General features: G+C 45.5%; 1 protein-coding gene across 3 annotated transcripts in view; it reads right to left on the bottom strand.

The window, feature by feature from the left end:
* The window catches only part of TTC12 (tetratricopeptide repeat domain 12), a 377,867-nt gene that overhangs the window by 338,869 nt on the left and 20,900 nt on the right, over positions 1-18,098 (bottom strand). For 2 of the 3 annotated variants that reach the window (XM_086957373.1, XM_086957374.1), the window contains 3 exons: positions 6,527-6,708; positions 6,334-6,355; positions 1,846-1,923 (listed from right to left, as the gene is read on the bottom strand). In XM_086957373.1, the coding sequence (XP_086813499.1) occupies positions 1,846-1,923; positions 6,334-6,355; positions 6,527-6,708 (282 nt within the window). The remainder of the gene's footprint in view (positions 1-1,845; positions 1,924-6,333; positions 6,356-6,526; positions 6,709-18,098) is intronic. The other variant, XM_086957375.1, reaches the window with a different exon arrangement.

Genomic DNA, 18,098 nt, shown 5'->3' with positions numbered 1-18,098 from the left:
GCGGCGAAGATGGAAAAAAACAAGCCGACATCACAGATTTCATTTGAAGTTTCATGGACAGATCCTTACTAATGGTAACTCCAAGGCTCTTGACCGAGCTCACCGCACAGGGAGCACTGCCTAGCGTGTGCAGCCAGAAATCAGAGTTCCAAGGGTTGTCCGGGGGTCCACTGAGTACCAGCTCAGTCTTATCTGGATTTAGCTTGAGCTGGTTCGCATTCATCCAACTACTGATGTATGTCATAGTTGACTGGAAGTTCTCAATGGAATCGGGGGAGGAATCAATATTAAAGATAAGCTGGAGGTCTTCCGCATAGTTGAAGATGACCACCGGTTTGTCCCGCAGCTTGTAAATGAGGAGAAGAATATAAAGGTTGAATAATAATGGGGAGAGGGAAGAGCCCTGAGGGACCCCACAGGTAAGGCCTTTGGCTTCAGACATGAAGGGACCAAGACGAACCGTTTGCATACGATCTTGTAGGAATGAGGCAAGCCACCTAAGCGGGGTGCCCCTGATGCCGGCGTTCTCGACCCGCTGAAGAAGGATGGAGTAATCAACGGTGTAGAACGCCGCTGACAAATCAAGGTGCACCAGGGCCTGGGAGATATTTTGATCCGCCCCTTTTCTAAGTTTGTCATGAACTGCCACAATCACAGATTCAGTGGAATGTTGGGGTCTGAAACCCGCCTGATGTTGATCTAGGAACTGTGAGCTTTCTATGAAAGAGCCAAGGCAGGTGGAAACATGGGCCTCTAGCAGTTTGCCCAGAAAAGGGAGCAGGGATATTAGGCGAAAACATATAAATAGCACTAAAACATTCCATCATCTCCTGCTGAAAGCAAAGTACCAACTTCAATGTTTTCTGAACCTTGCCAAAACCTACTGAGTTGAGAGCCACAATATCCGTAGAAACCGACATCCTACCATGTGTCAACCAGAAACCAGCAATCCACACAATCACACATCATCAAGTAAGAGAGCCTTCAACTTCCAGGAACAGGAGGAAGATCATTTGGCATGCAGTTCTTGAGGTCATATAATGTCTTGACCCTAAACCTGAAGGCAGACGCTAGCCATGTGTGCCTTTAGAACTACCCACCTATAAACTGAAATGTCATAACTAACATAGGATTTGGCTTACAAACAAAAACATCAAATAGAAGGTTGGCAATAAAACCAGACCGGACAAAAGTCTTATTTCCTAACAGAAAATGAAAACTACAGCACGTTGAAGCAAACTAAATGTTTTAGACACCACTCTAGAGAAACATTAAATAATAAAAATATGTATTGCCGTTGTCACAAGAACCCAAGACATTGGCTGAAAACAAACCAAATGCTGACCACCCAAATAGCAGGTGCTTGTAATGGGTGATCTGCAAACTTGACCTTAAGATTACCAGAAGCAAAGAGGTGAAAAGTCATCCAGTTATTTGCCAAAGCACGTCGTTGCAGTTCTTCTGTAATTGTGTGATCTTTGCAACAGACCCTTCCAACATTTTTTACTGTATTCCAACACTTAGTTGGATTTCAGCTCATTCACGCTGCATCCTTCTATTTCTTACTCTGAATATGGACTCAAACAATATATTAAACGATCTCTTTAGTATGGCACTAAACGGCTAAAGCAAGAACCCGCAGAGCAAAAAAGCTCGGACTGAGAGCAATAAGTTTGAAAAAGCTTAAACACGCAGCTACCTGCTGCACAAGGCAGCAACGTACAGAGGAAGCAGATAAGCGGCGGGGGGACAAAGACATTGGTCATAAATAGAGGAAATTTAGGAGTAAAGTATTGATGTCGGATAAAAATAAATTGCCTTGACATTTAAAACTTCTGCAATTACCATTTGCTAAAACTTCATTTTCTTTCCTCCTTTCGGCTCGTTCTCGCGCGTCCTGTTCCAAAGCTGCCAAGAATCCATCTAATAAAAAGAGAATATATGATGTGAGGAATGGCATTAGAGTCAACGCTCCTTATTAAAAGTAAACGGGGACAAGAAGGAAGGAAAGTATTGTCTAGAACCATGCTCACACAGAGGGTCTTAGGTGCCATTTTGGAGACCGACATTAAAAAAAAATTGTTTCCTCCTTATCGTTCCTTTACTACCCACACTATCCTTAGCCTAGAGCCATGGGTCAATGGGCTGCCCATTATAAAGTCAAAGGCGACACCTGACAGTTTATTATTGTGCAGTTTCCCGCCCTTAGCAACCTTTGTCTGCTATGTATTGTGTATGTTTAATGGCTGCATTGGGAAGTAGTTTACATCTCGTAAGCTCTTACATCCCAGCGTTGTGTAGCCATCATTGGTACCACAGACTTCACTGCTTTCCAGTGCTAGCTAGGACAATTAATGAACCTTACGTCGTGCACACAGTAGTACACAGACCGGACACAAGAGTGTATTCAACCTATCAGGTGGACTACTGAGAACTTGGGGGAGTGGTTGCTTTTTTACAGCCTGAACATCAATGCAGCTGAAATGGCAATAAAGCAAATTTCTGTTAAGGCTACTGCCTTGCTCATTACGTACCTTCAGGTATGTTGTCATGTTAAGAGTTTTATATAGCCACACTGCTAAACGGAAAGATGTACTGATAATGAAGAGCCAATTAAAACCGTGGTCAGCAAAAAAAAAAAAAATTGCCCATGAAATTAATTGTGATATTAAACAACAAATAAGTGCTACTTCCCTGCCTGATGTCAGAACATGTAGAGATGCGTGAGATAATGCACCAGCGGCATTGTAGTATATCTGTGGTGGGTTCTAACTGCTGGCTCCCTTCGCATCGAAAGTCCTCTAGAATCTTTTAATAACCAGTCTGGAAAATGTTAAAATCTTGAACGCCTTGGACCCTAATCCAAGGGTTGGGTCTTAATTAACCTTGACTACTCTAAGAGTTGTTCTCCGCAACATATCACAAATAATTCATCACAATTGCTGCAATTCAAATGCCTTGAAAACGAGACCTGGTATCTCTTAGATCGGTCACCCTTGGGTGGTAGTTTCCCAAACATTTTGCCTTCACCCCTAATGTTTTGATGAATTCGTTTTTGTTGGTTTTAGAACTCTGCACTTTCCTTCTGCTAACCAATGCTAAAGTGTCTGTGCTCACTCCCTAAACCATGGTACAATAGGCTTACACCCTTTTGGCACATTTAATTTGCATATAAGTCTCTAAAAGATTGTACTGAATGTACCCAGGGACTGTAGGTTCAACAATTCTAGTGGACCTGCAGCACTCTTTGTGCCCCCCCCCCCTTTTAAAACGTCTCAGGCCTGCCATTGCAGCCTATGGTATAGTTTTAAACTGCCATTTCGAACTCGCAAAATAAACCTTTTGTCATTTTTTATGGAAATAAGTCACCCGTAAGGTATGCAATAAAGGCTCGCAGGGCGCACTGAAGTTATAAAGTAGGACATGTGGGTTTAAGTTTTATATGTCCTGGCAGTGAAAAACTCCTAAAGTCGCCTTTCACAGTGGCAAGGCCTACTTCTCACATATGTAACCTTATTTCGCCTAATAAGTGATAACTTAGGTTTGGGAGTAGATAGAAAAATTATGTTTACACTCAAATAAATTGTAATTTAAAATCTTCAATGGTAAAGTTGGATTTTAAGTCACAATTCTGAAAAAGCCACTTTTAGAAAGTTGGTATTTTCATGTCCTAACCATTTGTACCTTCTGACATGACTGTGAACAGCTTAACAGATAACCTTTGTGTATTCCTCTCAGACATTGAGAGGACCGGGCACTGTATGTTGGCAGGGTGGGCCATCATACTAGGATGGTTGAAGAGGATCTGTTATCAGCCCCACTTGCATTTGAAAGGGGCTTGCCTCCAGCATACACAAAGGAATCGGACACTAGTCTCTTGCAACCTCAGACTTCTTGAAGCCTGGACAGGGGAAGGGAAGAACTTTCCAGAACCAGATGTTGGGATAGCCAGGTTGTCTTACTGTTTCAAAGGCGGGCACCAGGTATAAATATTGGATCTCCTAAACCACTACTCAGATCACTTCTGGACATGTGAAAAACTCAGAAGAATGACTGCTGCTAGAAGGACAGCCCTGCTGCCTGGGGAAGGAAGACAGGACCTGCTCCTTGAACCCACAACCACCACAGTGACCCCCACGGGCTAGCTGGCTGGCCTCCTGTGGGTGGCACAGGGACATAACAAGCGCCAGAGACCTGTCCTGGATAAGCCCAGCTGACCAGAACCAACTGGACCTGCCTGTGCCCTGCTGCTGGCCTCTGCTGGAGTGGTTCCAGAACCAAGAGAAGTGCTCCACATATCCTGGACCATTGAGTGGCATCAAAGCGTCCCTTTTGTTGCTGAACTGAGGGTTCTCTAAAAACCGATGCAACTCGAAACAGAACCTTGTATTGAAGCACCTCGAGGCTTCTGATTGGTGGCCTCTTCGGAACAGACCCAGCATGACAACTCGACGCAGGACCTCACATCGCAGCACCTCCCAGCTCCTGATCAGCTGCCTCATTGGAGCGGATGCTATGTGACACAGGTCAACACAACGTGACAGAGGATCTCACATCTCAGCCCAATTACACCCAGGTAAGCTGTGCAGAGGGCCGAACTCTGTCCTAAACCAGGCTTAGGCACTACCGCAATTGTTCTGAACTTGTGACTTTGTCCTGGTCTGGCACGATCAGATAATATAAGTTGGCGTTTTTGTGTGCTTTTTGGCGCTATTTTTACTTAGTTCTTTGAAATTCCATATCTCCAGTTATACTGAATGGATTTCTGTTGTTCTGGGATCATTTTATTTATTAAAATGTACTCTATTGTTCTAGATTGGTGTGAGATGTTTTTTGTGTTGTGTTTTCACTTTATTACTGTTTGTTGTCTGCATAAATACTTTACACATTGCCTGTAAGTTAAGTCTAACTGTTTTGTGCAAAGCTACCAGAGGATTAAGCAAAGGCTAATTTAGTGACTTTTGTGGTACACCCTGACAAGCACTGTGTCGATTATTTTAGTGAGGTTTCCTCCCCTCTCAAAAAATAACCTAATTTCCTACAGTATTAGTTTCACACTATATACTGGATGTGAGCCTGGATCCCAAAGTGTGGCGATATTCATTGATTTTAAGTGGGTTTGGTTGTCTCTGTTGTAGTATCAATGACTGTTCTTTAGTGCGACATTTTTCAGTGATAAATGTAACAGTATGATTGCAATTTTTTTTTCCAGTATTACCAAAACGAATTGTCATTACATGGTTTCACACACTGTATATTCAAACAATAAGATTAACTTGCTTTTACCCAACTATGTATATAGCACTTCGGCATTTCTACGTGCTGCATTACTATTACTAAATGTAATGACACTCACTATACTGACTTTAAACGGGTGAAATGCTAAGTTATCCTTGCAGTAATCCAAACCCTGCAAATAACAGCAGGGAAACAAATACTCTCTGCCTTTTGGGGCTTCGCAGCTGTACTAAAGTCTGAACGTAAATAATAATGCATGAATAATATCATGGGCTACCATGGTGGCAATGTAGGTGTACCTCCCACCACCTTAATTACTTTGATAAGCTCCCTATCCTGGACTAAGTCTGTTCAATTGAAAAAGTATTCATGGTAGGCCTGCTACTTCTTACCTCCAAGTAGCATGCCACCATTTCCAGTCACCCATTACCTGCTCGAGTTCGAGTCTCCATACAGGAGGATTGAAGATGACAGGGTCACTTACTACCTCTCCAACTGCTTTTATTTGACAATGAACGGAGCTCAGACTAAATGAACCCCACAGAGGGCAGGACATCGTTTTACAGAGGAGAGCACAATTTCCCTTTTTCAATAGAAAACTGAGCAAACTGTTATGCATGTTAAAAAAATGTTTAACCTTAAAGTCACACCCATCCTTAACCTGTAAAAAGTAATGAAACAAGCATTGGATTCATTTGTTGTCACGCAGAGACATTAAAAGGAATGTCTCCCATTGTTTTGCTTTAGTGCAAAGCTTTAGCTTGGAGCAATTTTTTGTTTATTAGATTCTCTATCATCCAAGCACCAAATGGTGCGAAATGTATTTACTTAATCTTTAGCACTAAAACAAACCTTAAACCCAACTTTGGGGGGGACTAAATTTGACCTCTTTTCTGACTGAATGAATTCTGATAAGAACGTTAAAGAACAATAAAGAAACAAAAATGAGACAAGAAAACAAAATTGTTTTTCCAGATATACTGGTAACTGAGGCTGAAGAAGGCGCACAATAGCACCACTGCTGCACTGCTACTCACGCACAGGTCTACAGGGTAGGACTTCTTTGGATTTTAATGGACATTTTCAGTTCCGTACCTTGACTCATCTCCTCCATCTGCTGAAACCCAGAGAAGTAGAGCATTAAAATTCACAGAAAGGAAACAAAATGGATTAAAATAATATTTTCTACATGAACTAATGATTTAATACACATAAGGAAATATTGGCTTCAGATTGGTTTTCTACAAACATTTAATGGATATTACCGCGTAAAGAAGTAAGGTCTTACTGGGGAACGAGGGCCATTGAGCTGAGAACTTGGCAAAGTGTTCACTGAAGTCTTGTTCACTTTGGTCCTGCAGCCTTCAATCAATTCAGTCTCTGGCTGAGAGGAAATCCTTCGGTCGGCTTCACAGAAGGCCTTTTCCCGCACAGACTGGTCATCCGAGTTCAGCTCTTGGACTAATTTTGCTGTAAATACCCAAAAAGGAATAGCCAAACACAACAATTGAGCCAAACAGTAAATAGATAAATAAATTCACTCAGAAAATTCCAACAGAAAACCAGCATGCCACACGACGTCTAAATCAGAAACTGCCCAATTTGTCGTATTTTTGCGTCATACGGACACAATTTCAAGATCTTTGGAAGCTACTTTGCCCCACCTTACAAGCTACAAGAGCCTGGGGCTTCACTGAGAATATAGCGGGTGGTAGATACTAGACTAAGAGTGTCCCAATGTACCGGACCTGAAATTATCCAGTCTGAAAACACCAGACCTGATTTCACTAAGTTCATATCCAAACACAGGAAAAACCACGACTGGACAGGCACAGGGTCCTCAGGCACAGTTATATCCTAGCCCCCGCCGACCGCCTCCAGCACAATAGAGGTAAGTAGACAATGCTTCACAAGTCAAGCCACAGCCTCCTCTCACACCATACACTCTCTTCCTTACTCCTGCCCCTACCCGCACCAGGCCCCGAAATTATCCACCAGTTCACAACAGGCATAAATGTCAGTGAAGCCAGAAACATTTGAGGATTTTCATCCCGTGCTCCTGAGTCCGTATAGGGATTATCCTTTCTGGGGATTATAGCACATATTAGCTAATAGGGGACAGGGATAATGACCAGCATCAGACACCTGTTTCCACACACCTAAATCGGGCAAACTGGTAAAGAGTTCGTAGCTATCTTGTAGGAAGCAGCTACTTTTCTTTTCCTGACACATTTCTTGCACTAACATGTATGCCTACAACACAGTTTTTCCTTATACCTCTATCCGCCTTTTGACAAACTCCATGAAGATGCGCCTTAAAAATATAAACAGGACGACAGCATCAATTGATAGTACAGGCCTGTCATTTATCACTCCCGGGCCTAAGCTTCGATATAGCTAATGAATAGTTTGCCCACAGTGTTACTAGGTAATCAGTCATAACTGAATACAAAATGTGGGTTTCTACATAGGAAATCTGAGAAAAATGTGGCCCCAATGACCTCGATCACACTATCAACTTCAATGTACAATTTCTGACAGACAGACAGACAGTGCATGATCCTGCAGTGACCTCTGTCCCTCCGGGCAGGTCACCCCCCGAGCACACTCCCTGTGAGTGAGCCCGTCCCCTGGTGCCGCCTCTGCCCTGAGCTGTACCCTCTGCCAGATCCGCTTTCCACGGATCTCCAGTGCCTCCTGCCACCAGCTGGGCCCTCGGCTGGGCCCGACCGCCGGATCCGCTTGGTCCGCGGATCTCCTGTGCCCCCTGCCACCTGCTTGCTTCGCCGCCGTTTTGTTTTTCTTTCCCCGCTGTTTTTTCCCTAGCCCCCAGTGCTCCCCCCTCCTCGCCCAGCCCCGGCCGCGTTTCCCGCCACCTCCTCGCCGCTGCCCCCCTGCGGCCCGCCCCCTTCCCTCGCTCACCATCCCCATTCGCCACCCTGCTCCCCCTCCCAGCGGCCCCTCCCTCGCTCCGCCCCCCCCAATCTCCTCATATGGCAGAGTGGCCAAAGCGCAGCGTGCACGCGCAGCGGGCGCGTCCTAAGCACGCCGAAGGTGCGCCAAAGGTAAGCCCGTCTGCGCCCGTCCACGCCTGGACCGCGCCCAGCGCTCGAACCCCTGGCCCCCGAGGACCCCAGCCCACCCGCCGGACGTACACCGCCGCCACCCTCAACGCGCTCAACACCGGCCGAGTCCCGGGATGCTACCGAGCCACCCCGAGACGCAACCACGGACCCTTCAGCTGCCACGCCTGCAAGTTCACCTGCATCCGGACCTGCCCCGCACCAGCACCCGCCAAGCCGAACACCAGCAGCAACCACCTCAAGTGCATCCTGCTCAACACCCGCTCCGTCCACAGACACGCCATCGAACTCTGGAACCTCCTCGACACCACAGCTCCTGACGATGCCTGCCTCACGGAAACCTGGATGAACGACTCCTCAGCGCCCAACATCGCCATCGCCATCCCAGAGGGTTACAAGATCACCCGGAGAGATTGCGACATCCAGACTGGAGGAGGCATCGCCATCATCCACAGGGACACCATCCACATCACGACCAACACTGACGACACCCTGACTACCGCCGAACACCTACACTTCCAGATCCGCACCGACCCGAAGACCACCCTCAGAGGCACCCTGATCTACCGACCCCCGGGACCATGCACACAATTCAGCGAGGACATCGCCTACTTCGTCAGCCCGCATGTCCTCCCCTACGCTGACTACATCCTCCTGGGGGACATCAACTTCCACCTGGAAAACAACGACCGCAACACCACCACCCTGCTCGCCAACCTCGCCAACCTTGGACTCAAGCAGCTGGTGTCCACCCCCACCCACCTCGCCGGACACACACTCGACGCCGTCTTCTCATCCAGCAAAGACATCGCCTTCAGCCACGCCACTGGACTCCACTGGACGGACCACAGCTGCGTCCACTTCACCTTCAGAAGAACGACGATCCACCACCACCAGCAACAGGTTGCTCGAAGAAGCTGGAACAAGATCACAGCCGACCAGCTCGCCGCTTCCCTGAGCCAGCACCCTCCCGCCAGCTCAGCGAACCCCAGCCAGGCCGCCGACAACCTCACAAAGTGGATCAGCAACTGCGCGGACGAACTCGCCCCACTGAGTACCCCGCCCAGCAGACCCGGCAGCAAGAAGGCCCCATGGTTCACCGACGAACTCAAGAGCTCCAAGAAGAACTGCCGAGCCCTCGAGAAAGCCTGGAGAAGGGAACCAACACCGGACAACATGACCACCCTCAAGCTCGCCACCCGGAAGCACCACCAACTGATCCGCGCCACCAAGAAAACTGCATTCAAGGACCGGCTGGACAACAACGCACACAACTGCAAGGAACTCTTCAACATCGTGAAAGAGCTCTCCAACCCCAACGCCGGAAACAACGACATCACCCCATCGCAAGACCTCTGCAACTCCCTCGCCTCCTACTTCCACAACAAGATCGCGGACATACACAACAGCTTCAGCACTCAACCGACGCACGCCACGACCGAACCACCGCCCCCCACCACCACCCTCCGCGCCTGGACTCCGATCAGCACCGAAGACACCGTCCGCATGATGAACTCCATCCACTCCGGATCTCCGACCGACCCCTGCCCTCACCACGTCTTCAACAAGGCCGACGCTGTCATCGCACCCCACCTGCGGGACATCATCAACACCTCCTTCGACACCGCCACCTTCCCGGAGAGCTGGAAGCACGCCGAACTCAGCGCTCTACTAAAGAAACCAACAGCGGACCCCACCGAACTCAAGAATTACCGCCCCATCTCGCTCCTCCCGTTTCCAGCCTAAGTCATCAAGAAGACCGTCAACAAACAGCTGGCCGCCTTCCTCGAGACGAATGGATCCCTCGACCCCTCACAGTCTGGCTTCCGAGCCAACCACAGAACCGAGACCGCCCTCATCGCTGCCACCGATGACATCCGAGCCCTGATGGACAACGAAGAAACAGCGGCCCTCATCCTCCTAGACCTCTCCGCGGCATTCGACACTGTCTGCCACCGCACCCTAGTGCAGCGCCTCAGCAACGTCGGAATCCAGGAGAAGGCACTGGAATGCATCATCTCCTTCCTCGACGGAAGAACACAGAGTCCGCCTACCACCTTACAAGTCAGAGGCCACCGAAGTCATCTGCGGCGTCCCTGAAGATCCTCGCTGAGCCCCACCCTCTTCAACGTCTACATGAGCCCCCTCGCGGCCATCGCATGCCAACACAACCTCAACATCATCTCCTACGCGGACGACACCCAGCTGATCCTCTCCCTGACCAACGACCCCGCCGCCGCCAGAGCCAACCTTCACGAAGGGATGAAAGACGTAGCCGAGTGGATGACGACCAGCCGCCTGAAACTGAACTCAGACAAGACGGAAGTCCTCATCCTGGGCTCCTCGCCCTCCGCCTGGGACGACTCCTGGTGGCCCCCTGCCCTGGGCACCGCACCCAAACAGAAAGACCACGCACGCAACCTGGGCTTCATCCTGGACTCCTCCCTCTCCATGACCAGACAACTCAACGCCGTCTCCTCGTCCTGCTTCAACATCCTGCGCATGCTACGGAAGATCTTCCGGTGGATCCCCACCGAGACCAGGAAGACGGTCACCCAGGCCCTCGTCACCAGCCGACTGGACTACGGCAACGCCCTCTACGCCGGAACCACCGCCAAGCTCCAGAAGAGACTCCAGCGGATCCAGAACACCTCAGCCAGACTCATCCTCGACATCCCACGACACAGCCACATCTCCGGACATCTGAGAGACCTGCATTGGCTCCCCGTCAACAAGAGAATCACCTTCCGTCTCCTCACCCACGCACACAAAGCCCTACACGATCAAGGCCCGAGCTACCTCAACCACCGCATCAACTTCTACGCTCCCAAATGCCATCTCCGATCAACCAGTCACGCCCTCGCCGGCGTTCCCCGCATCCGAAGAACGACAACAGGAGGAAGGTCCTTCTCCTACCTGGCCGCCAAGACCTGGAACTCCCTCCCGACCAACCTGCGCCTGACCCAAGACCACCTCTCCTTCAGGAAGAAGCTCAAGACCTGGCTGTTCGAGCAGTAGCAGCACCCCCCCCCCCCCCCCCCCCAAGCGCCTTGAGACCCTCCGGGTAAGTAGTGCACTCTATAAATGTCTTTGATTGATTGATTGATTGATTGATTGCAAGCTATGCGCAAGCGTGCATCTCCCACATATGGCAGGCCTTTGATGTTTAAAACTCAACAGCACACTCTCGGTTCCCATACCTAGATTCAAGTAATGTGTTTAAGTGAACAAATCTTGTCTCTAGTCATCAATGAAACGGTGTACACTACACAATTAATAACTAAAATCAAAATGTTCAAATTATATAGTGGTAGTAACTTGAGTGGGCATCGCCTTACATTCGGTGAAAAAGGAGAGGTTTGAAAGGAAATATTACTAGAAAACCTTTAGAAGAGGCTGAGCCTGCTTGTGCATGGAAGGACATCGCATAACATCAAACAATACACCTAAAATAAGACAGACTTATTGGCTAAGCCAACACTTGTCAGTACTGATTTTTATTTAAAATCAGATGAGAACGTTATGACAATACTGCTGTGAATAATTTGAAATGTAAATGTTTCAAATTTGAAAATATGAAACTGTGAATTACGCAATACAAAGGTCTGTGTAAGGGTGAATAGAAGTCTGTGTGAGTCTATGTCACTCTCGTTTTCTTACGCACATAGCTTCTCTTCTTATTCTACGCTAGTTACTTGCACTCTTTTTCTCCCCCGATCTATCTTTCTGAAATCCTTCCATCTGTATCTTTCACACTTTATCTCCTTTTTGCAGTCATATCACTCTTCCCTTCTGCGTGTACTTGTTAACGTCATTCCTCCTTGTCCATGCTCTCTTTTTTTCTCTCTTAGCATTTCTTTTCCTTTGTCTTTATGAATATTTCAACAGCTGTGTATACCTACTTCATTATTAATAATAATAATATAATTTAGAAAGGTGATTATAATTGTCAGTTATTTCTGACCAGTGATCTCTGAAGAGAGGCCAAAGATTGGAAGAGCATGAAGTCGAAACACGGTGGGCCCAACTCACACAGGTAAATTGAGACCTAAAGTCTAAACTGAGATCTAAAGTAGAAGTTTACCTTTGTGAATCGGGCCTCGCAAGACTCACGGATTGGCACTGTGAGAGATTCGCACTGCCTTCAGCATCGACTTCAGAGCTCTCAACAGTGCCCCAACATGAACATCCATCCACACCCGAGCTCACTATGCACTATACAAGACAACTATGTTGCATGAAAAACAGAACTACAAAAACATATCTATAAAAAAAGCTAATAATCTTAGAAAATGCAAGATGAAGTCAAATATATGACCCGCAAACAGGAAATGCAATGCTGATTTGGATCACTTGAAGAGTTTTTGCACTCATTATCCAGAAATCAATCCATGCTTCTGCTTGTAAAGTTAAGGACATGAATAAAGGGCCTGGTATGGAACCGTTTCAGACCCCTTTGGAAAGCTATTTTCAATTGCTTCCTTTGATAAGCACTAGCAAGCCCGCCCAACTTAAAGCCCTGAACGTGAAGTTAGAAAATGCTGGAAAAAATATGTTCCAAGAATCTAAGTCAATATGAAACAGAAGATAAGAAAAAGCCGGGGGAAATACGTCAAGTGGATACGAAGCATGAAGCTGTTTTGTTTCATGAATTATTGCAGCCAATCCTGAAGAGTGTACGAGATTTGGCGGGATTCTGTGGCCAACAGAGAAAAAGAAAGAGGACAAGAAAACATTTTGCCTGCCCAAAAATGGGGAGGAAGTCATCAGACACCATGGAAGGTGAGGAAGAGACAACGCACATGTTGATATTGGAATGGCCTGCTATGGAAAATGTCAAAAGAAGCAGACCTGGGGGAAGTCAGACGCAGTGCCATCTTTGTTCTTGGTGCGCGAGTGCCTGTCTGCCTGCAGAAGAGGACACAACCATATAGCACCATCCCTGGCCACCGTTAGCAAGATGTAAGATTGCTGCATGTTAGTTTAAGTATCACTGTTTACCACTATCTAAGTTTATGAATGCTTCTGAAGGGTCAATGCATAATGCTAGAACATCTTACCTGCTTCAATATGGTTTCCTACTTCCCAACCCAGACAACCACCAGAGAACATCCCTACCCAGAAGCAAAATAACAAATAAACAAAATATCACATAATCCAAACAATCCATCATAACTTAAATAAATTGTGATTTCAGTGCATTTGCGTACAGCTAAGCTAATGTCGCAATCATCCCCTTGGCCTAAACCTACGTCAGCAATGCACTGACGAGAACAAGAGCAATCCGCTGCAGGAGTACCAAGGTTGTTGAACTGGTTGAGTAATATTTTTCGCAGCACAGGGAAAGTAGTTAGGGGGCAGCCCGTTAGAGAGCTCAGTGAATACTTATTCACTGTATAGATTTTATGACTTAACTGCAATCCTTACATTTGAATCCTCAACCCAGCCTTCACTCCTTCCGAAATATATGAAGTGACTCCCATTTAGGTGGACAATCGCTACTCCTGAGTTAGAAGAGACCGGTGCTAGATAAATATTTAAACTGGAAACTTGCTTTTAGGCGCCAGCACCTTCAGATACCGTACGTGATTAGGCTACACAATTAAAATAGATATGCATTTAACTTTACTTTACAGAGTACATTTTTAAATACAATTAGTATCACCCACTTAAAAAAATGGCATTCGTTTTCAATATCTTGAAAGAATGCCAGAATTAACCGACCTTGCCAGGGTCCAAACCTACAGATAGCACACAGATCTCAGCGGTCAAGTCACTCTTAAATTCAACCAAGACTCTACCCAAATGCAAGTGCCTTATTAAAAGCCAAAAGTGAAGCAGGCTGCCTCACAAGCACAGACTCTGTGTAAATAATCTGTGAGGACAGAAGGGCCTGGCCTGGTACACTTATTGCAAGATAGCAGTAGACAGAGCTGAATGAGTACTGAGTAATAAGAGGTGCTGGAAGATGCAAGGTGTGGCCCTGCTCAGACACAACTGTCTACCAGTGGAACCCAACATAAAGTTAGAGATGTTGCAGGAGGGACGGTAAAGCTGGCCCCTATACAATAAACACCAATGGGGTGACGCAAACTGGCGAGACAAGTACACAATGGCTTAATCAGAGAAAGTTACAAGATTGTAGATGGCCAAAAACAGGAGAAAAGAAATCATTATGACCTTTACAATATGTACTGTGACCAATCAACTACCTAGGGTCAGATTAGTCTAAACTGCAATTTGGCAGTGCCAGAAGGGCTGGTCTGATAGGTAGGTGTGTTAGCCAGTGTTTTTAGCTGTTCGTTGGTATGTTTCGTGGTCTGGTGGGCCGTTTTTTATGTTGATTGGCCAGATATTACAACAAACATTGCCTGCAGCAAGCACAAATGCAATCAGTTTTCCATACCTTGCAAAACAGCTATACAACATGTCTTTACAAGTTCAAATATTTTAGTGAATTGGATAAGTAGGCCACTTTCTTTAGATATCCAAGTCTCTAATGGGGGCCACTTTTATTTTAATGATCGGGCCAGTTTCCTATCCCAGTCCTACTGTGCAGATAGCATGTGCATTATGTTAACATCAGTACTTGGTGGCTTCAACCCCGTCTTGGTCTGACAACTGGAAGAAGGACCGGCTGGTGCATACAAATAAAAGGACCTGACTGGAAACACCATGAAAGCTATACAAATGTTAGAAAAGTGTGCTACTTCAGGCAAAACACCTACAGCTGTTATAAACCTGGAAGTAATGCTATGGTCAAATCGTCTCGTAAGCTGCATGTCTCGCCCACTCTCACACTGTGAAGATGTAAAGTGATGATGTTTGTCCCTGCTTTCCTGTCAACCTGCATCCCCTCTGCTTTTACCTTCCTCTGATGGACCTCTTAGTTGATGTATTTTTGTGAAAAGCCAATAAACAAAGTTTATCAAAATAAAAATAAAACACCCTGAAAGTAAAGGTTAAAATGCCATGCGATGTCATGATATTTTTTCTTACCTTTTAATAAAACAATCTTTCCCATCCAAACATTTGGAGAAGTCAAGGACAGTGGCCCATTCATAAAGGTATTTTAGATATCAATGTTGGATACTAAAAGCATACCAGAATTCAACAATATAATTGTGCCACCGTAGCCTCAAAGCATGCTTCAGTCCCCAGGCTGAACATCTGTAGTCTTTAGAAAAATGATGCTACTGTTCCTTGGTTAGTAGGCTCCAGCGCACACGCAGTGGCACAGTGATTCATAAGGGAACTTACTGCATTTGTCTTATAAATGATTTTGTCTACAGGCGGGCAGTTACAGCAGTATGTGCTTGTCTCATAAATCATCCCTGTGCATCTTCAACTACTTGAGTTTATGCCTGGCCTATCCTACTAAAGAAAATGCTCATGGAATGTTGATGGAAGCCATTTCTTGAAGAACGGATAGTATGCTGTGCAAACGACAAACCAATAATAAACATACATGGCAGTGTTTAATTTGTAAACAAAACAGGTGATGGACAGAATGTGGATCAATGTCACACATTCACCCCAGTCCAAAGATCTGGGCCCAAATCCATCGTTTTTTTGCACTCCACACCACCCTGGGTTAGACAATGGCGATATGCAAATCAGCTCTGACCCTGTGCCCCATGGGAACAGTCCAGTCCGAACTACAAAAGCCATGTCCTTCCCAGAACGGAATCAAGCATCCGAGGACCGGACCGGTTTCGAGGTAACACCTCTCATCAGCCCGGCTAGCTTGACTCCAGTGGTGTGGAGTGCCTGGGACCCACGTCTGAGCATCCCCAGTGCACTTATGGCGGCAATTGCAAACAAAACAGGTGATGTTTGCAAGTGTTTCATTTGTGGCAGGGGTTTAAAGTGATTAGCATCTGCAATCTTACACTCATTTTTGGAACGGGGGAGGGGCTTATTTTTTAATCGTAGACTTTGACTGTGAGCCACAGAGAGAAAGCTAAAAAAAGAAGAAAGAAGGATTAAGAGTAATATATGACAACATTGACAAAGAGAGAATGCAGTTGTTAAATGGAACATGTGAGAGCCGGATGATGATAAGAGACGAAGTGTACGGGTGGTGGAAGAAAGAGGCATAAGATGGAAGCAAGAGTAGGGACCCTTGGTATTCGGCAACAGTGGCTTAATAAAAACTTTGGGCTCTTGCACTTTTTTTCTTAACAAATTACATAATCTGTTAAAGGATGTGACGAAAACTCAGAATGGTACACATGCAAACTAAAATACCACAATAGGTGGCTAAGAGCTGGCTAAACTTTAACCTTAAAAGTATGTAGCTTGAAAAGTACATTCAGAGAGATGTTAGAGGCCTGTTAGACTTGCCAGATACATTATGTGACGGCATAATTTGACATCATTGACTATACTTATATAAGAGTTCCACGATCTCCCAAAGAGCAGTACTGAGCTAGGGAATTCCAATACTGTGTGGTGCCCTAACTGGTCTTTGGGGAATTACCGCAGAAAGTGCTTTTCTGCACCAATTTCTATGTTATTCTCACATTTCAGGCTGTTTTGAGTGGGTATTTTTCACGAGGTTTTACCAGGAAAAATGTCTGTATGGAAACCTTTGAAGATGTGGTATTATTTCATGTTTTGTTATCCAAATTGCAAGAAAACTTCAGCTTCTACACACAGAAGAATTAGATTGTCAAAGGTAACGAGAAACTTGTTAACCAGTTTGCTACTTCCTCCTGTATAATAATCACTGTTCTTATGGTGGGATGTGTCATTCTCAACTGTGCTCCTATTTTTTGGAGGGTGTTTTTACAAAACTTACTAATCGATGGCTGTTTCATGCTTTTACCACACTACCTTTATTTAAAAAAAATCCGTTATACTTAGCCCCTTGCCTTCCCTCTTACCTCACAAACCTCAGTTTATTCACCCTTGATCTACAGAGTATTCTATAGTTATGAATATACCATAAAATGTGCAGCTCCTCGTCTGTATTTATAGCTTGGTGAAAATGAAATTGGTCCATCACCTACTTCCAAATTACTTCACTTCTCTTTATAGAATTGTTTTACAAGAGTGTGCATCATCATCAGATTTAAATATTTGGTTATCTCGCAGATGTGATTATGTGAATTACATGCAACAATGATTTAAATACCACAAATACAACTTTTGGTAATGGAAAGATGCTGTCCCGAAAAATAACAATTTCTCCAAGTTCCACTGGGAATAGTGGTGCAATATGACACCATAAATAAAGTTTCACGTCAATAATTGAAAGTGTTTTTGTTCATGAAGCAAGCTCATCAAAACATTTATTTGCACTCTTTTACATTCAGCATTTTTAAAGGCATTTATCTTGCTCACAATCACAACTTGGCTTTTCCCTATTGTAATCTGCTGTGGTAATTTTTAAGGGAAGACCGATTAGTGTTAAGCAAAGCACTCCGGGACTGATATTATGGCTTGTGACCTCCATGTGGATCCATCAATAGAATGCAAAAAGGAAGAAAGAAAAGACACAAAGCTCAACCATGCACAGAACATGTGCAAGCTCAACCTTTCAGGAACTAATCACCAATTACAATGAATAAAGGATGAGCCAAAAACTGCATTTTTCAGAGAATGCTACAACTAAAAACATTGATCAAGAGGAATCCTCCAAACAACATATCCATATAATTCATCCAACACACCTCTAAAAACTAGGAGGCCGCCAACACTTGACAAGAAAAATCTGCCTCTCGCAAAGACTTTCGAGCTCGACGGCATCAAACAGTTGGTTCTACAGTGCAA

Source organism: Lissotriton vulgaris, chromosome 2_1, assembly GCF_964263255.1.
Source record: "Lissotriton vulgaris chromosome 2_1, aLisVul1.2, whole genome shotgun sequence".
NCBI classification, from domain to species: domain Eukaryota; kingdom Metazoa; phylum Chordata; class Amphibia; order Caudata; family Salamandridae; genus Lissotriton; species Lissotriton vulgaris.
This window is presented reverse-complemented; position numbering and strand designations above follow the sequence as displayed.